At 34.4% G+C, this 24,652-nt stretch overlaps 1 protein-coding gene and 1 non-coding gene across 2 annotated transcripts; one reads left to right on the top strand and one right to left on the bottom strand.

Annotated features, from left to right (window-relative positions):
• Nucleotides 1-18,068: 18,068 nt before the first annotated feature.
• LOC107941257 (probable xyloglucan endotransglucosylase/hydrolase protein 32) lies at nucleotides 18,069-19,861 on the bottom strand. The gene is made up of 3 exons (XM_016874814.1): nucleotides 19,666-19,861; nucleotides 19,478-19,578; nucleotides 18,069-18,290 (listed from the first exon to the last, which is right to left on the bottom strand). Exons 1-3 carry the CDS (start codon nucleotides 19,859-19,861, stop codon nucleotides 18,069-18,071), a joined length of 519 nt encoding a protein of 172 aa, XP_016730303.1.
• Nucleotides 19,862-23,816: 3,955 nt separating this feature from the next.
• LOC121208371 (small nucleolar RNA R71) lies at nucleotides 23,817-23,923 on the top strand. Its single transcript, XR_005903369.1, has one exon. It is a non-coding gene; the product is annotated as a small nucleolar RNA R71 (small nucleolar RNA).
• Nucleotides 23,924-24,652: the final 729 nt, after the last annotated feature.

Genomic DNA, 24,652 nt, shown 5'->3' with positions numbered 1-24,652 from the left:
AAATGTTGTTACATGGTATATGGATAATTGAATTGGATGATACATGTATATGAAACTTAATCAATTGTTGCGCTCATCCATGATTATCGGTTTATATATGTATTTAATGGTTAACGTGGTTGATGTATATGTGCTTAGGAATTTTGCCAAATTATGTTGGGATATGTTATGTTTACTTACCTATTATGTGACTAAATGGTAAGTTTTATTCAATGATATATGAACTTACTAAGCTTAAATGCTTATGTAACATCCTGAATTAGGGTCTAGTCAGAACAGTGGTTTTGAGACCACAAATTTGAAATAGAAATAATTATTTTATGATTGTTTGATGGTCCATGACATGATTGCATGTTTGTGTGAAATTTTCATAAAGAAATTCTATGCCTAAGATGTCCAATTTGACTTTTGGGACCAAATTGAATAATTTGTAAAACTTGTGTTCTAGAAGCTTTAAGCATGAAATTGTGTTGGATTTTTAATTAAAGGTCCTTAAATGGCAATTTGATCAAGTTCTAAAATTTTGGACAAAAATGGGCATAAATAGGAAAATGTTGAAAGAAAGGCCTTAAGGGCATTTTGGTCATTTGGTAAATAAAAGAATAAATAGGGAAAAATCAAGCAAAAATGATGTCCATCTACTCTAAGGGTGCCAAAATTTGGGGAGTCTCCATATCTAGGGTTTTCAACATTTTCAAGCTTCACTGTAAGTGCTCCCAAGTCCCGTTTTTAATGTTCTTTACATTTTTGAAGTTGTCATCAACCTATCTAGCCATTTCTACCATTATTTTGAGCTAGGGTTCATGTATGAAATTTGACCCATGTGTGACATGGTTGTATTTTGATGTTTAATGGAGGATTATGAATGTTTGATGTGTGATAAACATCTTTTGCTAAGTGATTTTTAGTGAAAACACCTAAAAAGAACTTGTTTGTAAAAGGTGTAAAAATAAATAGTAGAAATGTAAAATAAAGGAAAATGTGGGCTGATATGAGTTAGAATAGGAATCGGTTAGGCTTGGGTAACCAAGAAATTGCATGCATTTCATTTTACAGGATTAGGGACTAAAATGTAATTATGCAAAAAGTTAAGGGTAAAAAGGTAATTTTACCCTAGTACGTGTTATCGGTGGATATGAGCAATGTATGTATTGAACAAGTTGAATTTGGTATTATAGATCAAGAAAAACGTGATTCGGGTCTTGATCGGGGGAAAAATAAGGTTTACGAGGATTAGGCTCGTTTCTATCATTTTTGAACCGAGGTAAGTTCATTTGCAAATAATGCAACATGTACCATACATTAAATGCTTTAATATTATGTCATATTTCTATTGCTTTGGTATCGAGTGGATGTTAATACTTTATTATTATTATAAGTATGTGATTGGTGCTATAAGCATTGAAATCGTCGTTACGAGCAAGTTCGACAGAAATCTGGTATCGAAGAATCCCATTTGAACCTTAGAAATAGTTAGAATACAAGTGACATGTAACTAGGAATTATGTAATCTGAACTCATTGAGTTGTGGTTTGAGTTCATGATATATGTAACATCTGAACTCATTGAGTTGTGGTCTGAGTTCATGATATATGTGACACATGTTTTGGCGTCCGGGTACTGGTCTCTATATGTTATTGATGGTGAGGTAGTCCAGCATGTGTTGCGAATACCTGATAGCTTGCATAAGCAGATCCGTGAGTAGCTCATAAATGAGCAACATGTGATCTGAGATATGAAGTAACATTGGCTACATATAAGGCACTTAGGTGCAAACTTCCGATGTATCCGATAGTATTTCGAATGTTCAATGGGTAGTTCAAAGAAGTTCTATGAGTAATAATAACGATTGAATCAAAACACAGAAGTAAGTTATAATGTACAAGTGGCACAGGTATGTACCTCGAACTCATGTGAATGACATGAAGTATGATGAATTCGTGGGAAGAACATGTAATTATATATATGAGGAATAAGTTTATGAGAATTGATAAAATGCAAGATTATGTTCGTTATGTTAAATGCATGATTCAAGCTTGCTTAAGTTGCCTTTTATTTGCATGTGAACTTATTAAGCTTTATGCTTACCCTCTTTCTTTTCCATTTTTTATAGTTTTGCCAAGCTAGCTCGGGGATCGGAAACATAGGAGACTCGATCAAACTATCAATTGAACATTTGGGTATAGTTAGCTTTATCATTTTGGATATGGCATGTTTAGGGACTTGGCCTTTTTGTTATGTGTCATATTAATTAGCCAATGTGTTGGCTCATGATGCTATTATGATTATTTTGTATATGACCATGAGAGGTGGCTCATGTTGATTGATTATTTTTGGTTGTAACCATAATTATTGATGCATGTATGTAAATCTGCTTATGCTTTAATGTGGTTATAATTGCTTATGGTTAATGAGTGTGATGGATGGCATGTATGGTGAGTGTATGAAATATGATTAATATGTTTATTGATAAATGTAGTGCAAATGTATAACTTGAAAATAGGGTAGTAATGATAATAGCCAAGTATGAAATTGGTGTTATGTTGACATTGTCAAGTTATAATTTAACCATGAATGTGTTTGCTTAAGTGATTAAAAGTGTCATATTGTATGCCATGAACTAGATCTAAGTTGTGAGTGCTTAGGGTGGCAAATGGCTTGGAAAATAGCCTAGAAATTGTCCACACGGTTAGACACACGCGCATGTGTCTAGGCTGTGTGTGACACACAGTCTGCCCCATGGACGTGTGATATGGCCGTGTATCCCCTGCAGCTTAATTATGCAAAATAGAATGCCTAGTTATAAACACACGAGTAGAGACACGGTTGTGTGTCTCAGCTGTGTGAAGGACACGACCTTAGGACATGGGCGTGTACCCAGGTTGTGTGAAGTCTACATTTAATTTTTGGAATTTAATTCACCACACGGCCGAAGCACTGGGCGTGTGACTTGGCTGTGTGACCTTATTTGATTGATGTTGTCATAGTCAGAGAGTTACATGGGCTGAGGACCCAAGCCACACGAGTGTGTGAGACCACACGGCCTACCCATAAGGGCGTGTGACTCTCCAAAGTATGAAAATTTTCTAAGTTATCCTAAAGTTTTCTAAAGTTCTCGGTTTAGTGCTGAACCACCTTCGAGTATGTTTGGGCCTCATAGGCCCATATAAGGGAAAATTTGCATATGTATGAATGAAATTGATTTGAACGAAAATTTTATGGCCCGATCTTGTATGTGTGATTGTGTTAAAGTTCGGTAATGCCTCGAACCCTGTTCTGGCTTTGGATACGGGTAAGGGGTGTTATAGCTTACTCTATGTTATTTTTCGTGTTTTATAGTGAATCGAAAGCTCGCTTGGGTTGGAAGCTTGTCGGAGCTATATCACACTATCCATAGGCTCTTTTGGTAGTTTCAGTTGTTTTGATTTTAGTTATAATGGCATGTATAGGTATTTTGGATGGTGGTGACCTATATGTTTTATTATGAATATGGCTATCTGATTTGGTTTGTGTTTTGGCAAATTTTGGTATGGATATGAGTAGCCTTGACATGGTTGATATATGGCTTGTTTTGTGTTTGAATAGAGAAAGGTAAAATGATAGTTAAATGTGTTTTGTGATATGATGAAATTGTGGAGAATTGGTACTTTAGTATGTATGGCTTATATGGTGATTTGGTGTTAGTTTAGAATGGCATATTTGGTACCAATTGAGAAATTTTGGTAAGTAAAAAAAGAAGAAGCATGAATTGATGCAAAAATGCTTAGTAGTTAGTTGAGTATTTTGGTCAAATAGAGTACATATTTATACATGTTTGCATGTTGACATTTGAGGTGCCTAAGGGCATATTGGTTGTATGTGATTATACCATATGAATGAAGCTAGAATATGCATGATTTTGGTGCCTTGTTATGGCTTGAATATATGTGCATTTTTGGTTGTAGGTATATGCCTTGATGGGTGAGAAAAATGACTCGTAAAATGGCCTATTTTCGTCCACATAGGCAGAGACACGGGTGTGTGTCTCAGCCGTGTGTCACACACGGCTAGGTGACATGGCCATTTGTCCCTTATAGCATTTAAAAGAGTTGCAAGTCAGGCTGTTACACGATCTAGCACACGGCCTAACACACAGGCATGTGAGGTTATTTCGAATGGTACACAGCCAGGCACATGGGCGTCTGGCTTGGCCGTGTGTCCCAAGTTAGTGAGTTACACGGGCATAGACATGGGCTAGGACACAATACCATTTCCCTACTTTAAATGCCATACGACCTGTGACACGAGCGTGTCTCTTGGACGTGTGACCCCTGCAGTGTGGAAAATTTTCATTGTTTTCTGAAAAATTCTTTAAGTATAAGGGACAATATGTATGTTTTGAATTTATTTATATGATTTAAAAAGTTTGAAATTTAGGTCCGTTTAATTTGAAAACTCCTATAATGCTCTGTAACCTTATTCTGGAGACAGATACTGGTTAGGGGTGTTATAGTAACCCTGAATCAATATACATTGTAACCATTTATCACTTTAAAATCTCAAAATCAATACATTTCATACATTGCACACTATTCAACATTCGATATCGTACTCATTTTTTTTGATATTTAACTAGTACACAGTTTCGACATTTAATACCGTCACGCAATTCAATTCAATACATACTCTGAATCACATTCACAACCACAATCCAGTTCATTTCCCAAATACATATATTCATATGATACACATATCATATTTCAAGATAATTCATATCATTTCTCATTTTATTCAATTTGATTCATATCTTGATATTCAATCATAGGCATAACAATTCACTTCAATTAACCATTGATAACTCACCTTATTATTATGTAATGCAAAATAACATGAATATGCAATAATTAAATTTGTCCCGAATCATAGAAATACAAATCGGAGTCCCGCATCACTCGTCAACAACTTTCGCTTTTGCTTTCCCTCTCAATGGCCCAGCATCGACATTAACTACGAATAATACTGAAATAGTATCTGTAACGCCCCAGATGTTAAGTAATTATTTTTGTGTGTTGTGTTACACAACTGTGTATCTATTTCAGTGGTTAAATGTTCTGGGAAGTGTCTGAGAAGTCTTTGGTTCAAGCCTTGGCTTTTACAAAGTTTTGTTTTTAATTAGTAAACCCAGTCTTTTAGTTAGTAGGCTTATAAATTACTGTGAGTGTTGGATGAAAGAAAAGGCCTGCTGGTCAAGGGGTAAGTGGCGTGTCATTCCTACTAAAGGTCTTGAGTTCGAGTCTTGTTGCACACAAGGTGTGTTTATTTTGCTACTTTACCGTGTGGGAAGTTGAGGTTGACCAAAACTCTACTAGTTGAGTAGAGTTTGAATTCAGTGGTTGAGGAGATAATGGTAGAGTGAATTTAAGAGGATTATGTGGGATTTGAAAGTGGTAGAGTGGTGCCGAAATTGGCTAGTTGGTGCACAGGAATTTTGGCTGAATTAGCCATTCTCTCAATTATCAATTTTGTCTATTCTTTCCATTTTGCGGTTTCTACCAAACAGTTCTCTGTTGCTTCTTTGCTTTTCTTTGTTAAGGCCGTATGTTGCTTGACCATTCGTGTATTCTTGTGTTGCGTTTATGCTCTCTTTGTGACCAAACATTCTTTTCCTCCCTCTACAACCCATTGTCGAATACCCTTGTTTCTTCTTCCTCTCCTCAAATCGGTTTGCTTTAACTGAACCTATTCTCTTCTTTTCTTCTTCTTTTTATTCGAGTCTTATGTATTAACTGATCCCTATTCTTTTCCACACTATTACCTTGACCGATTGCTTCTTGCTCTTTTTCGCTTTCTTCATCTTAGTATTGTAGCTGAATACCCTGTTCTCTCCTTCTATACTTTTGGTTATGGATTTTTGATATTTAGCTAGTTAGGTGTGAAGGTAAAAGTGTTCCATTGTGCCTCTATCATTTATGTACTCCTGGCTCTTGTGGGTATAGGCCGAATATTCTTCCCTTCTAGTCTGGACATTACAGTTTTGGTAAGTGATTGTTCAACTAGTTCAAACCGTTCTGTTGTGTAATGGTTGATAAGGTTTATTGGAGTGCAGGAAACCCCTAAGGCCTTGTGATTAGATCTCTTGCAACGGTTCCAAGGTGATCGATTAAAGTGAGTGATAGGTAATTTCTTGAACAAGTGTTGGCTCGGGTTCATTTCAATTTGTTTGATAAGTGTTTAACTGAAGTTCGGATTGTGATAGGTTGGAATACTCGTGGGCCAGTAACGTATCTTTGCAATCAGGTGTGTAAACACTGCCCAAATCATAAATCGGCAAAAGCTGAAAAATATTACCATTGATGCTACACGGACGTGTGCTCGCTCTTGTGGTGATCTGAAAGCATAAACGCGGGCATTTGGTCGTAGAGGCCACCACGAGCGATTTCGTGGGCTTAGGCCGACTTGGGCCACGTTGGGTCGAACACAGCCCCCACGGGCTCATGGGCCCCACACCGGCAAACCACACGAATGTGTGGTGATTATTGGGCCAGGCGGTGTAGTCCACACGGCCAAGGCCATTTTGGGGTTTCGTAGACCACACGAGTGTGTGGGCCTACATGGGTCGCATTGCGGGCTTTAGGCCCATTTTCACTATTTGACTGTTAAGATCGCACGGGTCGCCCGGGATGACTGTGGATCTACTGTTGGGTCGGTAAGTATATCTAGACCCTAATTTGATGAAATGACTATTTTACCCCTGTGAGGTAAAATAACAGATATGCCCCTATGCTATGTACGACTGTACTGAGCATGCCATTTTATATATGTTGCATACATGTAGGATATTATGATGTGATGCATAGCGTTGGGTTATTATGATTGGAGGAAGTGTACAGTTCTTGCAGCTCTGCTACAATTTCTATTTAGTGCCATAATTAGTGCTATTTTTGGTGTGTAGATATGGGTGGGTTGATTTTATCCCTACATTGATGTGATCCGGCCCAGGTTAATCGAGTCGTTTCACAAAGTTGCCCGATCGTCTACGAGGAGTAGTTGGAGTTGTCAAACTTGGGTGATTTAGGCTAAGGGTTGCGGAAGCTTTGAGAGGGTTTAGATGAGTGGTTTGGTGTTGATAAATTCGGTTTAGAATAGGAACAAGGTAGGTTAGAAAAAGGTAATTGATGGAGATGGAAAATAAAACTTAAACGTCAAGAATGTTCAATACTAAAAAGTATTGCCCGAGTCTTATATTGCTTAAGGTGAAATTTGATGAAGGATAGAAGCGAACCTTGACCCAATACCTATATAGAGGTAAGAACCAAAGGTATAAAAATATGGTTGAACGCCACACCGGTTTGGTGATAAGTTCAATTGAGTTTGGATGGACGCCACTAGCAAGCTAGATAAGTCGCTTCGAGACTCGAACGAAAGAAGAGAGGAGGTAACCTCACAAGAACAAAAGTTCTATTAAGTTTAATAATCAAATTATGTAACCTTTTACAATAAACAAGTAAGCTATTTATAAGCCTAAAATGCCTATTGATATTCGGCATCTATGTTGTTCACACTAACTTAAATTCTGTTCACACAGGTATTTAACATGTTCACACAAATAGCATTAAAATCCAGTTCATGCTTGAAGATGGTACATGAATTGGCCGAACCATCATGATGCTTCACTTGATGCATTCATGCATCCTTAGCCTTGAAGAATCTCCATAATTCCATGAATGTGCAGCTCTTTGATGATCCTACATCTCCCTTGGCTGAATGAGGCATTAATGTGCCTAAAATACTTGAATGGTCATCTTGAAAATGCATGAATCATGCATGAAACGTCCCATGTATTTTCCCCCATAAATATGATCCATGAATCTTCAAATACATGAACTTTCAGCATCTCCCTCTTGCATGAACGTCCCAAATGCATGTGCTCCTTTAAATGCCATCCATTGAACCTCAATTGTGCATGCACACTCCCATACATTGCACCAATCCGTTCATGAACCTGCAGCAAATTAAATCAGCAAGTTAAATGCATTTCAAACACATTAAATTAGCAGCATATGAACTCAATAATTTGCACATTAAATTTGGCCATACATATTAACAATTTTAGACATATTTAAAACATCATAATTAATTAAGTATTTAATTTAGATATAATTAAAACACTTAATTAATTATTTGTCCAGATTTTAACAAATTAACTAACTTAAGATAAATAACTAATTTAACTAATGACAAATTAAATGGTTTATTTCAGCAAAATAAATGCAAGCTAAAGAAAGCTAAAAATAAGCTCATTGGGTTAAGATTGAGCTGAATTGAGCTTGAGTGAGTTGACTTGAGCTCGAGTGAGCTGGAAACGAGCTAAACGGAGCTTAACGAAATGAAATTGAACTAATTCAGCTCGCATGGATTTGCAAACAATGCTTAGGGAGCTGATCCAAAAGTGTGCCCGGGGCATGGTCGTATCATCCCCTCCCTCTTTAAAGCGATTTGTCCCCAAATCGGGCCATTTACTCGTGAAAAATTGTTGAAGATTTTGAAAGCCACAATTAACTCGGATCAAAAGAAGCTCATTCGCATGCCCTCCCTCCTTAGGAGGGTACCACTTCACATTGTCACCTTTAAAAGAATAAAACGAATTAGTGACACGATGAAGATTAAACACAAATGAACTTTTTGAGATTTGATTCACAGTTTGAACAAATAATCCAATACCGGGGTCGAAAATAGAAATCGTTCTTACCTTTTTCTTCGATGGAAACAAACATAAATCACAAGGCATTTGATAGCTATGGTTTTGGAAGTCAACTTTCCATGGTTCGATTACCTTAGGCAATGATATAGAATGGTGTTCACCGGGGTCAAAGACAAAATTTTCTCTTGCCATTTCAATTTGATTTGGCAATTTCATGACCGACTTCATAGAAAGAGCACTAAGAAACTCAAAATCATTATCATTCAAAACATGTTCGGATCTTTTAGTCCACAGTTGAGAACATCCTCCGAAAACAAAATTTTGATTTTGACTTAACAAACCAACAAGATTCACATGGCTCATTTTCAAACTTAAAGACAAAGTATCATACAAACAAAGATTGTTTACACATTCATTCAAACAAATTTTACGATGCTTGCTTTCTTTCATGGATGATTCATAATAGCAAACTCCAGGATTAAAGACATGATTTTGACTACTCGATCCAAATGGCAAAAAGAGTCCTTTTATCTCCAACAATTTACACAAATTAAACAACGAGGGTGTTAACATACTCAAATTCAAACAAGCAAACCCTTTAAATTTCATTCGAAAAGATTTACAAAAACATGGAAATTTCACACCAAAAATTAGATAATCCACATGATCAACACAACCAAGCAGATGATATGTCAACTTTTGATCACACAATTCCAGATTTTGTTGGTGTTGATTTATTCGCTCTTCATCAAAAATCTTGCCAATGGCGTATTCATCAATACATTTCCATTCCTTTTCAACATGATCAGTGAGAATGAACATTTTATATGGACTTTCATCTTGCGCATCCAAAACATGCATTCCATTGCAAGTTAAAGATAAACAACCAATACCATCAAAATGATATTTTTCAAAAGCAAGAATCTTCTTATCATTAGACAAAGCAAATGGATCATCATCAATCAAAGAATGACAAATAGCCACGTCAAAGTTCAGATTCTTTCTAAAGACCAAATCATCAACAGTGTGTCCATCAACAATCGAGTAAGGCAGAAGTGCTTTAAAATTTTCAACATTCATACCTTGCTTACCTTTTGGCATAGGCGAACTAGGATCGTTGAGAACATTACCTTTTTCAGCCAAAATGAACCTTCTCTCCTTCGAGAGGTATTGGAGTTGAAAATTATCGTCACTTGGCCTTCCGGAGACCTGAAAAGAGGAAACAAAACAAGACAAATTCTCATGTGGTTTAGTAAACAGATTCCTCACTTTTTCTTGCTCTTTTGCCTCATTTTCTCTCGTTTGTTTTTCTAACTCATTGTCTTTTCTTTCTTTTTCAATTTTCTCTTTTTCCTCACACTTTTGTTCAATCTCAATTTCTTTTTCGATTTCTTTCTCTTTTTCACATCCTTTTTCAATCTCAATTTCTTTTTCCATGACACTCGTTTCTTTTACACTCTCGTTTCTTTCTTCAATCTCACTCTCTTTTTCAATTTCTTGTTCCTTTTCTTTCATTTCTTTTTCAATCTCTTTCTCCTTTTCTCGCTCAATGGATTGCTTCATTTTGAATTGGTCTTCTTGCACTTGTTCCGGTGTGAGCGGCGCTAAAGTGATTTTCCTTCCTTGATGCTTGAAGGAATACCTATTGGTACGTTCATCGTGAATGACCTTGCGATCCGATTGCCATGGTTCTCCTAGCAACAAATGGCAGACTTGAATAGGCACAACATCACAAAGGACTTCGTCTTGGTATCTTCCGATGGAAAATGCAACACGCACTTGTTGAGTAACTTCAAATTTGCCTTCAACACCAAGTCCTTGCAGTTGATAGGGTCGTGGATGCTTGGTAGTGGCCAAGCCAAGTTTTTTTACCGTTCGAATACTAGCCATGTTTGACCTACTTCCACCATCAATAATGAGGCAACAAACTTTATCGTGGACACGGCAACGCGTGTGAAACATATCTTCACATTGTGGTTCATTTTCCAATCTTTGAAGGATTGCACTAATCTTGATGTCAACGATAGTAGATGTCAAATCTTCTTTATCTTTGTCGAATTGTCGAAATTCAGATCGCATTATCCTTTGCATTTCTTGTCTCCACATTTGGAATTCAAATTCAGAAAATTCTTCAGACATGCTTCAACAAAATATTAGAAAACAAAAGTTAAATTAGAAAGAAAAAATAATTCTCACCACAAATCTCTCAAGTTCGCTCAAAAAGAAAAATTCACTCACTCTCATGTTTGAACTCTCTTTTAGGCTTTTTTTTCGAATGAACTCACGCTCTCTTGCCTTTTACCACTCGACCTCGTCTCACAAATTCGTAATTCGTCTCGATAGACTTAATTTGCTGCTTGAGGGTCGGTTTCAAAATGGGTTACAAGGAATAATGTCGGGTGTAGGGTAGGCTGAATAAAGAAGAAAATTGGTTTAAAATGTGGCGTTGGGATGGTAAATAATGGTAGGAAGGGAAACTTGATGATCGGAGTAAATAAGAGAAGAAAATAAAAACTCGCAAGACTTTTCGCTTTTTTTTTTAAACTTGATTTTTTTTTGCTCACCTTTTTTTTTTCTTTTCTTTTTTTTTGCTCGATTTTTTTCACTTTTTTTTTGAATTTTTTTTCAATCAAAAAATTTTTTTGATTTTTTTGTTACTCCAATATAATAGTAAGCTAAATACAAGGGAAAAAAAATTAAATTACAACTCAATTTTTTTTTTGATTTTTTTTTCACGTTTCGAACCTACTTGCGGCCTTATTACGAACGTCGGCGCTCCTCGTTTTAGTAGCTCTGATACGAGATGATGTGATCCGGCCCAGGTTAATCGAGTCGTTTCACAAAGTTGCCCGATCGTCTACGAGGAGTAGTTGGAGTTGTCAAAATTGGGTGATTTAGGCTAAGGGTTGCGGAAGCTTTGAGAGGGTTTAGATGAGTGGTTTGGTGTTGATAAATTCGATTTAGAATAGAAACAAGGTAGGTTAGAAAAAGGTAATTGATGGAGATGGAAAATAAAACTTAAACGTCAAGAATGTTCAATACTAAAAAGTATTGCCCGAGTTTTATATTGCTTAAGGTGAAATTTGATGAAGGATAGAAGCGAACCTTGACCCAATACCTATATAGAGGTAAGAACCAAAGGTATAAAAATATGGTTGAACGCCACACCGGTTTGGTGATAAGTTCAATTGAGTTTGGATGGACGCCACTAGCAAGCTAGATAAGTCGCTTCGAGACTCGAACGAAAGAAGAGAGGAGGTAACCTTACAAGAACAAAAGTTCTATTAAGTTTAATAATCAAATTCTGTAACCTTTTACAATAAACAAGTAAGCTATTTATAAGCCTAAAATGCCTATTGATATTCGGAATCTATGTTGTTCACACTAACTTAAATTCTGTTCACACAGGTATTTAACATGTTCACACAAATAGCATTAAAATCCAGTTCATGCTTGAAGATGGTACATGAATTGGCCGAACCATCATGATGCTTCACTTGATGCATTCATGCATCCTTAGCCTTGAAGAATCTCCATAATTCCATGAATGTGCAGCTCTTTAATGATCCTACATCTCCCTTGGCTGAATGAGGTATTAATGTGCCTAAAATACTTGAATGGTCATCTTGAAAATGCATGAATCATGCATGAAACGTCCCATGTATTTTCCCCCATAAATATGATCCATGAATCTTCAAATACATGAACTTTCAGCAACTCCCTCTTGCATGAACGTCCCAAATGCATGTGCTCCTTTAAATGCCATCCATTGAACCTCAATTGTGCATGCACACTCCCATACATTGCACCAATCCGTTCATGAACCTGCAGCAAATTAAATCAGCAAGTTAAATGCATTTCAAACACATTAAATTAGCAGCATATGAACTCAATAATTTGCACATTAAATTTGGCCATACATATTAACAATTTTAGACATATTTAAAACATCATAATTAATTAAGTATTTAATTTAGATATAATTAAAACACTTAATTAATTATTTGTCCAGATTTTAACAAATTAACTAACTTAAGATAAATAACTAATTTAACTAATGACAAATTAAATGGTTTATTTCAGCAAAATAAATGCAAGCTAAAGAAAGCTAAAAATAAGCTCATTGGGTTAAGATTGAGCTGAATTGAGCTTGAGTGAGTTGACTTGAGCTCGAGTGAGCTGGAAACGAGCTAAACGGAGCTTAACGAAATGAAATTGAACTAATTCAGCTCGCATGGATTTGCAAACAATGCTTAGGGAGCTGATCCAAAAGTGTGCCCGGGGCATGGTCGTATCATACATGGTATGTAGGGCTAGAAGGAGTGGTGTGTAGAGGCTGGTTGGGTAGGATCTCTGATTACATATCTGTACTGTGACCGCTATTGATTTGGGCTAAGGCCCACACTGATCCTGATATTATAATCTGCTAAGGCCCTAACTGAGATTAAACTGTTACTGAAACGAGCTTAGGCCCAAACTGTAAATGCCTACTGTATGACTGGATGTTGTTAAGGGATTACACACTGAGTTTTCATAAACTCACCCTTTCTGTTATCTGCGCAAGTAATCCTTAGGCGGATCGGTGCTGCGGGGGACTCGAAGGTAGCCACACAACTGCATTTGCTTCCATATTTAACTTTAAATTTATAAGTAATTTTATTTGAGTATTTGTTTTGTAATAAGGCCTCTTTAAGTTTTTATTTTAATTTTGGATTTATTTACTTTGATTTATATCTATTAGCAGTAGGTCACGGATTTTCAAATTATAAACAAATGTTTTTCTAAAACACCACGTTTACACAATATATTTTGAAATCTACCACAACAAACATTGTTTTAAAGTGTAATAACTATCTAATATGATCCATATTTTGCTAAAACGATTTGAGTCTTAACAATGAACAAGATATCCTAAACTTTCGTTAAGATCACAAAGAGGTTTTAATATAGAACGGATTTTCAAAGAAATTATGTTTTTCGAAAAACACTTCAATGTAACATCGCAGATTCGGTCATAACGTCTAGGATGGGTTTGGGGTGTTACAGTATCCAATTCCATCCAAATCACATTCAAATAATAAGGCAATCATATTTTTCCAATTTATTCAATTTAGTCCCTAAAATCAGAACTAGCATAACTTTCAATCTAATGCCTCAAATTGAAATCTAATTTCACCAACACTCATTAGAGACCCTCTAATTTCTATCCCTACCAATAATCCATGAAAATTTTGCATTTTATTCAATTTGGTCCTTAGTGTACAAAACTAACAATTAAGCTTTACAATTTAGTTGTTTTCATATACTAAGCTTAATATCTAACAATTTAACACCAAATTCATCCATTTCTTAATAATGACAACTTCCAAAAACTTTAATAGTTTTACAAATTGGTAAATGGGCTAGCAGAATCAAGCTCTTATGACTTCAAATCTACAAAAAGAATTACAAGAAAAGGGCTTGAATTGCTTACCAAATTGAGGATTGAATGTCAAAGAATTTTTTAGGTTTTTCTTCTACCTTTGGACGACAATAAGATTAGCAAAATGAGAAGATGGCACTTTTCCACTATCATAAACTATATATAGTTTAATTAAGCATAATCAATTTAGTTTAATTAACATAATCTTTATTTAATTAACTTAACTTATTTTAATTAAAGCTTATGTTGGGAAATGTGCCCATATTGTAGTAAATAGGTAATTATTTTCTATGTATTTGAATGATGAACAAATTAATTAATTAATTTCACATTTCACTGTTATATCTTTTGTGTTTCTGGCTTTCATATTTTACATACATAGAAAAATTACATACATGAAAGGATTATTATGTCGTTTACAATTCCAATTGGGGAGATGACTAGTCTTGGCTATTAGAGCAGTTGACTCTATAGGTAGAGAAATAGACGTATTCATTGGAAGAATGATACATTGGACTAGGCCCATGTTGAATTGATTTTGAATCTATTTGTGAATTAATTCACTTGCGATGTTCATGGTGTGACTTACCTAAATCCTAAGTTAGTCATTGACCATGCGTATGTAACTCATGTGTTTTGATATAAGTGGAGGCTTATGCTCTAAAGATGATCGAGTCTATAGCTGATATGTTCAATACATGACTTGTGTATGGCATGTGTAACACCCCTAACCTGAATCCGAACGCTGGATTAAGGCTAAGAGGTATTACCGAACTAAACATTTAATTATCTCATTCACAGTGTCAATAAACATAAACAGAGATCGAGCTGAAATACATACTGATATTTAAGTTATACGCCATTTTCGTATAGCCAAAATATTTACAATTTCAAAACATAGTTATCATCAGCCTAACCTATACATGCCATATCGAGTCCAAAATATAACTATACCAAAAAGATCGATAGTGTGATGAACTGCTGACGATCCCCGAGTCGGTGGCCAAAATCAACAATCTATAAAACAGAGAAATAAAGAATAGAGTAAGCTTTCAAAGCTTAGTAAGTTTTAATCATCGCAAACAATTCAAGACTTATCGAAAATCAAAACATTCATTCACACTTAAGTATCATTCTTTAGTACTAATAATTCACAAAAATCATTGGCTGAATGTACATGAGTACATAAAGAAATTTTAACATATAATTCATATACAAATATACCATGACCGATTAAATCATTCTCATATTCACAAATATAACCATCAATCATATTTATATATATATTCTTCTTTGATGCTAATGATTCACTTCGAAATCAATTCACCGATGAGTAAGTAATACGTACCTGAACATTTTAAATGTATAGTACTTACTCGACGATGGTTTACTGCGAACATTCAATATCGTAATCTTACTTAACTTACTGGCATTAAGCCTGTTAGGTCTTAGGACTTGAAACCAATTACCAGCACAAGCCTGCGGGAATTTAAACCTGGTATAATACCAGCTCGAAGCCTGCGGGACTTTAGCCCGGACATATTTCCAGCACGTAGCCTGCGGACCTTAAGTCCGGATATAATTCTAGTACATAGCCTGCGGACCCTAAGTCCGGATATAATTCCAGCACATAGCCTGCGGACCCTAAGTTCGGATATACATCACTGAATGTTATGCATACATATTCGCAAGAAAATTCAATTCACATAACATCTCACAATTATAGTTCATTTATTCCATTTGAATAATAGCATAACATGGCCACCATTCATATAACTTTTGGCTCAATAACATGCATAAGAATATATGTCCATTTACTTTCCAAGCTTAACTTCTAATGTCTATTCGGCTTTAAGCCTTAAACATAAATTATTTGTCATTCAACTATATTCAAATAGAATCAATAGATCGCAGTACAGTTATCATACACATATCAAGACATTATCAATTACGTACTAAATGTGACTATTCAAAACTTACCTCGGATATACTTGAACGGTTGCAGAAAGGCTACTCAATTACTTTCTCTTTTCCCCTATCCAACTTCGACCCTCTTTGCTCTTGAGCTTGATTTAAGCCTATGGTAACTGAATGAAGTTTTCTCCCCTTTCCTCTCTTACATTTCGGCCCAGAAGAACAAAGGTGAAGCTTTGTTTTCATCACCCATTTTCTTTTTATTAATTCATTACTAAATTAAAATTATAAAGCCATTATAATTAAATAATACATATATTCCATATAACATATCATCATTGCCGGCCACTACCTAAATAAAATGAATATTTGACATGCAAGTCCATCCTCTTTGTCACATGCATTAATAGGCCACTTAAGATTAACTTATCACATTTCAGAATTTTCTCACATAAGTCCTATTTAATAATTTCACATACAATTGACCAAATTAAAACATGAAACTTTCACACGTGCATGTACACATACAGTAAGCATAGATTATAACGGTTAATTATTTTTATGACTCGGTTTTGTGGTCCCGAAACCACTTTCCGACTAGGGCCAAATTAGGGCTGTCACAACTCTCCCCCACTTAAAGAATTTTCGTCCCCGAAAATCTTACCAGTGAATAGATTTGGGTATCGTTCTTTCATAGATTTCTCGATTTCCCATGTAGCTTCTTCGATCCCGTGTTTGAGCCATAACACCTTTACTAACGGAACCTTTTTGTTTCGCAACTCTTTCACCTCGTGAGCTAGGATACGAATCGGTTCTTCTTCATAACTCAAATCAGATTGAATTTCAACCTCTGATGGGTTAATTATGTGCGATGGATTGGATCTATAACGTCGAAGCATCGAGACATGAAAAACATTGTGAATCTTTTCAAGTTCAGGTGGTAAAATCAATCTGTATGTGACTGTCTTCAACACATCATGGGTTCATCTGTAAACGCCAAAATAAATTTTTCATCATACCTTATTTTATATGATTATGTCTCAAGTAATTATGTTTTGATTCTAGTTTAGACCATTTAAATAAAAGATAACAAAGTATATGGATTTAACAAAGTCAAAATAAGATTTAAAAATAAAAATAAAATAAAAAAAAGTTTCTACCACGATTCAACCCGATTCTTATATTTACGATAATAAAAGTTGCAGTTTGAAGAAATAAGCAATGAAACTCACAACTTCTAAACTTGAAAAAAATAAATGTCAATTACATATATGCATATGTCTTGTGTACATGTACTATTTTTCTTAAAAGGGTATTTTTTGCTTTTATTGAGAAAATGACGATGCAAACAACAACAAAAATACAGAAACTCTTTCATATTTCTTTCCCTTTTTTTTTTTCTATTGTGGAGCCTTGGACGCTCAACTAAACCTTGCATGAAGTGGGATCCATTTCAAGATACAAAGGAAAACAAGTGAAATAATAGTAAATTTCTTTCACTACTCACAGAGAAGTTGAAAAAAGTTTTTGATCCAACTGTTAGTAGGGTACTTCGACTAGCTCCAACACTCTGGGGTTAAGGCATGGTTCCTTTTGGGGTCCCTGCAATAGTCATAAACCATGTGGTATCTTTGAACCCATCTCATAGCTCTATATTGCTGCATGGTTAATCCGCCTTCCTGGAAAGGTGAAGCGGACACTGGGCAGCACCAAGCCGGCGCATAGGCAGAGCAACCACCTGCTTTGAAATTGGTGTACTTTGCAACGAATGGTTGATATCTGTAGTCCGCTTTGTATTTTCCATCTTCATCCGCCCATGATGATGTGCCTCATAAAAAGGTATCCAAGGAAAAGTGATGCAACATTTCCTCTGAGGCCAGTGTTGCACATCTTTGCCAACTTAGGAAAAAACCCTCAAACCACCAAAATGTTGGTAAAGATGTTTGCCAACTTAACGGATGCTCCAAATATAAATATTTTACAAGGTTTGGATAAAAATATCATGCTTAAAAAATAAATTTAAAAAAACAAGTTCATTTAAAATAATTATACTCACACTATCTCCTTAAGACTCCAAAGAATGGTATAGTAATGAAAGTCTATCGTAGGATCAAACCAAAGATGAAACTTCATCTCCCTTCCAATGATTTTTCCATCCCCATTCCCTCTTATGTACACATTGGTTTGCAAAGTGTAAGGTTTACCAAATGTAGTCCCAAGGAGCTCCATATCCACTTCATCATGGAATCCTGGATGAACTTCATTGTTTGATAGCTGCCATTTGTATTATCATTTGTCCCTTAGAGCCCAACAGGGAAATCATAGGAGACAACAATCGGTTGATTTGGTTGATAAATAAATAAATAGCTACTTAACCAATTTGCTTTATATTTTAATTGATTAATCAATCTGTCTAGCTGCACAATTTATTGGTCTATTTGATCAATTAAGTTTATTAAATCGATTATTTTAATTTTATTTTCACTTTTCTCTTATTTCCTTTTAGTATAAAAGATATTTCGATTTTTTTAAAAAAGTTATATATTTTAACTATAATTTTTTAAAATAAAAAATATATATTAAAAGGCATTAAGTCCAACTATATGATTATAAAAATTTATAACCAAAATAAATCAAATTAATCTATTTAGCAGCCTACTTTAAATCAAATTAACTATTGTGATGAAGTTGATCAAAGATTATCAATTAAATTGATTAGAATTGGTTTTTTCTAGCCTAAAAAAATAATTTGATATAATATATATAGAGAGAAAGTTTCTTTTATTATTATAAGTAAATTATTCCGAATGTCACTAAATTATTAGTAAGTATATGTTTTGGTTACTTAACTTTAAAAAATTACAAAATGATCACTAAACTAATTGAAATTTTTTATTTAAGTCACTACTAAGCTCCAAGTAATGATTCAATGATTGTATGATGCAGCAATATCCATCGCCAAGTAGAAGAACATACCTAAGATCTAATCGATCTGTCGGTCAATGTTGGAGATCGGAGAAGAAAGCTATTTGGTTTTTGGCTCACAAATTCATAACATTTAAAACTATTTCATGAAAAAAAACATTAAACTATAGAATAGAACGAAATAAGAACTTTTGATTTGTGTAGACGTTACAAACAGAGAAGGCCATACAACGTCGATTTTAACAGTCCAATGATTTAAATAAAAACTTTCGAATAATTTAGTGACCATTTTGTAACATTTTGAAGTTAAGTAATTAAAACATAAAATTACCAATAATTTAATGATCTTGAGTGCAATTTACCTTATTATTATTATATTGGGGGAGGAGTCAAAAAGATATATATTGAACTCGTGTTATCTAAGTGATAGATGAAAACTCTAATCACTTCTCCAATAAGTCTCAGAAAGGGGGGAGAGAATTTCAAGCAGCTTTATAAACTTATTGATTATCAAATTAAAAATAGAGAAAATTTACATAAAAATCTGTTATGACCCCTGCAGTGTAACCAAATTGAAGCTTAATGGAGGCACCAAAATAACCCGAATGAAAAGGCCGGATAGACTTGAATCCACTTTCTTTAAAAAAAAACAATAAAACTAGGGGGAAAAGGATAAATTAAAATTTAACACCGTATAACAAAAAAGAATGAGATGAAATAAGACCTGAGGTTCTATCAAGCCATATTGTCAATGAACTTTGGTCTACGCTTTGATGGTTGGGACCCCAAAGGTTTCTAAAGCCGCTATAAAAGCTCATAGGCCTGAATTTAGAACTTGGCCAGTAGCCAAGAGAAGGTGGCCAATCAGCATTGGTTGAAGGAAACCATAAAATGAGAAGAAGTGAGAGGAAGAGAGGCATGAAGAAACAAAATGTCTAAATGCTGTGGTGTGACCTGGGTGAGAAAGAAAGCAATTGTGAAACGAGGCTTTGAATAGTATAGCATTTGCAATATATATACTTAGCACGGTTGAATTTTTTTAAACAACAATATTGCTTTTATTATTTTATTTCTTAATATAGTTTTTTAATAAATAAGTTTTTAGTATCACACTCATTAAATGTAATTTTATGTGTTTATTTTTAATTTATTAATAAAAATAAATAATATTATTTTAATTTTTAAACATGATTAAAATATATTAAATATTTTAATAATTAAAATATTAAAAAAAATAAAAAATAGAGAAATTAATAATAAGATTCTAACATTTTTAAATATTGTTAGCTACAACTTGGATGAAGATATTAAATGTTGAATTTTTTTTATATAATGCTTAGAATTATTCATAATCTTTTTTCAACTTTAGACAAGAGGATAAATGTAAATGTCAATAAAAATGTAACCACCATTGCTTTATTTTCTTCTCGTTATGGACTCCCTTTTGGAAAAATTACATTTATGTCTTATGTTCGTTTTCGGCTCACAAGAATTCTAAAAATAGAAACAATTCTACGTGGAGATGATAGTTCACGGTCTATTCCCTAAGAACATAACCTTGGAAAAAAATAATTATATAACAAATATATATAATATTGCATTCATTCACATACATTCCCCTAAACATGTGAATAATTACAAGAATGTCACATCTTATCAAATATTAATCAAACAAGATGAAGAGAGAGATTCAGTTTCGGTTTACACTATAAACATAGTATATCCTGGCTCTGATACGAATTGTTGGAAAAAACCTAGTTTAAAAATAGTTTTTTGGCAAAGTAAAAAATTAAAATTTTAAAAACTGACCCAGTTTGTGACATTTATAACAATAAACCTTAGATCGAAATCGTACCTGTATTTTTGGGTAAGCAGATCTTTGATATTTTTTGGGTTTCAACCAAACGATCTTCCCCGCTATTCTCATACCATGAACTACTTTGATTGTGGGTTCAAAACAATTGAATCAAAACACAGAACAAGAAAAAAATTTCTTTTCTTTTTAGGGTGAAAACTAAAATTTCTCTCCTCTTTATAGAAACCAGTAGAATTGTTATTCTAGAAAAAAATATATTTAATAGTTGAGAATTAATTCTCTCTATTTTTTGGCAGAATAACCATATCTCTAAAATTATGTAAATAGCTCTATTGGTGCCATCTATTTATAGGAGTAGAAAGTAGAACCCTCACTGAGTTGTAGTGGTTTATTTCAAATTAAAAAAAAAACTTCCTACTTAGAGTAGGAGAAGGGTCGGCGACACACCCTAGTATTCCTATTAGGGTTGCCGCTCTGTTCATGTTACATAAGGGGTTTTGGGCCTCTTTCACAACGAACCCAATTATGAGTACTTTTTGGGCCTTTTTGACCCAGTACTTTGTAATGTGATCCAACGTGATTCAGTTTTTCTATTTTCCAAAATGAAATTTAATATTTATATCTAAAATAATTTTCTCATCCCTATTTATTTTACCCCCAACAAAATTTTGACGATTTTACCCCTGGTAAAATTTTGACAATTTTGCCCCTATTAAATTTCAAGAAACTATGTTCAATATTTCACAATTCAACATGTTCACTATGATCTAATGATTTATTTTTATTTTGGGGCTTCAAAACAGTCCAAAAACATAAACTCATTCTTTTGATCATTTTTAAGTAATCTATATGAGGTTGTAAATTTCCATTTTTGGAAACATACATTCATTTCCAAATGATTTTATTTCTCCATTTCAGAGGAAACCATAATCTTTCCTAAATGTTTATCATTTCTCTTTTTTTATTCATTCTGCTCATTTCTATTCAAAACAAGCAATTTATTTTTGGTTTCAACGAGCTAGCAGAGAGACCGATAGGACATATGTAGTTGAGGCTCAAATGATTTATAATTAAGTTTCATCTTTTCCCCTATTAATTATAAACTCATTTAGTTATGAAGTCATTTCACTATAGTATCGTGACTTAGCTCTCTCCCCAATGACATACCATTACAAAAGCAACTACACAGTGCTCGTCCAATGACCTTGTCATCAGTGTGTCAGGGCTATCATTGATCTCTTTAGGATAATATCCATTCTACAAATATGAAAAGTCAATCACTACCAAATAGTGATTAAGTCATCTATCACAAAGACGGACAACCCGTGGCCACGTTTACTTTTCAACAACCATGTAATGCCAATGAGAGCATATCATTCACCCATGTTTTAGGCTATGAATTTCACTATTGTGAATGATACTACATACTACAAAAGTCGTACACCTAATGCATCAGCTTATGGTTCCTTAACTATTTGAACTTAGGCTTTTACTTACATCAAAGTGTATGAGTTACACATACATAGTCCGCCATCCACTTAGGATTTAGGTATGCCACACAATGAACGTTAAAAGTGAATAAATCCATAAACAAATTTAAAATCTATTTTGCTTGGTCCTGCCCGATGTATTGTCAGTCCATTCAATTACATCTATATCTCTATCTTTTTGTAGTCGTTCGCTCTGATGCCCAAGACAGAACATCTCCCCAGTTTGACTTGATAGACAACATATTAGTCTTTTAATAGTTTTACTCATTTATAATTAGATTAAGGACATATTTAGGTTCTTCTACTAATACAAGTTTTCTTTTCTTACTAAGATCCGACCACGTAATACCGTTTAGTATCAGTTTAAACAATAGACAACTAATGAGCAATATTTGCTTCTATTTTGGTTTATGTGCAAAAATTATTTAAGGAAAATAATACAAAGTATATTAATGTAATTTATGAGTAATTTTATTAACCAATCAGTTCAAAAAAGTACAAGTGTACTTAGATACAAATACACTTAGAGCACTAGATCGAATAAGGGTGGTGGAGGATTCTTAACTTGTACTAGATAATCCTTCTTCTGTGGCAGTTTTTCTGCATCTAACATAGGTGTGAGTTTATCAGAATTGACCAAGTTAGGTTTTACCTCTTAAGAGTTTTTTGATTCTGGTTTCTGTAACACAAGATTTTCAATAGTTTGTTGAACCTCATCTTTTTCTTGAGCTTTAGTGGGTTCGTCTTTGATTTTCACAACAATGGGCTCTAAAGTTTTTCCTGCCCATAAATTGATCGCTTTGCAATGTTCCTTGCCCAAATTTCTTGGGTTTTTCATGTCACTAGGCGAAGTCCCTTGTAGTTTGTTTCATAGTTCACTAGCTAGCTGACCCATTTGATTCTCCAAGTTCTTCAATGTTGTTGTTTGGCTTTGAATCATTGCATCATTTTTCACCATGTATGTTTTCAACAAGTTCTCTAAACTTTTGGATGGTTCAGCTTGAGATGTTTTTGAACTTGTTGATTAAATCCTACTGGCTGACTTGGCCTTGATTGCGTGTAAGTGTTAATAGGACTTGTTCCTTGATTACTCTATGAGAAATTTGGATGGTTTCTCCTTGAAGGGTTATAAAAATTTAACTGTAGCCTTGACCCACTTTGATTCAGATTTCCCACGTAATAGATGGACTTTGGGTTTGATGGAAAATTTTTTAACATGTGTCCATCTCCACAGAAAACACAAAAGATGTTTTCAAATTGGCTAGGCTGCAGTCCTGTCAGATTATTATTGAAACCGTTAGTAGTAAGATTCTTAAGCATTGAGGACATAGAGGATACATAAGCTACAAGGGATGTAAGCCATCAATTTCATGTACTCTTGCAACTCTACCTCCTATGGTGGCTTGGTTGGTTGGCCATTGGTAATTGTTACTAGCAATTCTCTCAATAATCTCATAAGTCTGGTTATAAGACTTAGAAAGTATTGTTCTATTCGCAGAAGTGTCTAACACCATCCTTGTGTGTGCGTTAAGACCATTGTAGAATGTCTCCAACTAGATACAATGTGGAATTCCATGATAAGGGCATTTTTGTAGGAACTCTTTGAATCTCTCCCATGCCTCATACAAGGATTCATCATCCATTTGTTAGAAGGTAGTGGTCTCATTTCACAACTTAACACTCTTGCTAGATGGAAAATACTTTATTAGGAAGTGTTATGCCAATTGTTGCCATGTAGAAATTAAACCAGGTGGTAGTGAATTTAGCCAAGCTCTTGCTTTGTCCCTTAGTGAATATGGGAATAGATTCAACCTTAATGCAACTTTGGTAACTCTGGCTAGCTTGAAAGAGTCACTCATCTCCATAAACGTTTGAAGGTAAAGGTGGGGATCCTCAGTAGGCATCCTACTCAACTGGCCCACTGTTTGAAGCATCTAGAACATAACAGGCTTAAACTAAAACTGTGGTGCCTCGATCTTAGGTTTAACGGTACCTGGATTAAGTTTATGGAAAAGTGGCAAGACACTCTATCTTAAGGCTTGGTCTCTGTCATTAAAAATAGGGATCAAATTTTGAGCATTTGCAGTTTCATTTCCTTGATCTCGATTCTAATTCTCAAGATTCATTCATTCAGTTTGTTTTTGAGCTGCTTATCTTCTCATTTGTCTAAGTGTTCTTTTGATTTCAGGATCTATTGGGAGTAAGTCAATGATACGGTCAATACTTACAAAGACATCAAATAAACAAAAGTAACTAAATTAAAATTCAACAAAATATTAAAACCAACTTGCAAAATAATAATTTCACAGACAATGTCTTTAAACACAAACCTCGACAATGACGTCAAAAGCATGAAACGATAAAAATGTGCAAGTGTACATAGTCGTGGCATGTAATAAAGTGAA

This window comes from Gossypium hirsutum, chromosome A01, assembly GCF_007990345.1.
Source record: "Gossypium hirsutum isolate 1008001.06 chromosome A01, Gossypium_hirsutum_v2.1, whole genome shotgun sequence".
Classification (NCBI taxonomy): Eukaryota; Viridiplantae; Streptophyta; class Magnoliopsida; order Malvales; family Malvaceae; genus Gossypium; species Gossypium hirsutum.
Note: the sequence above shows the minus strand (reverse complement) of the source record. Positions and strands in the feature narration are given on the sequence as shown.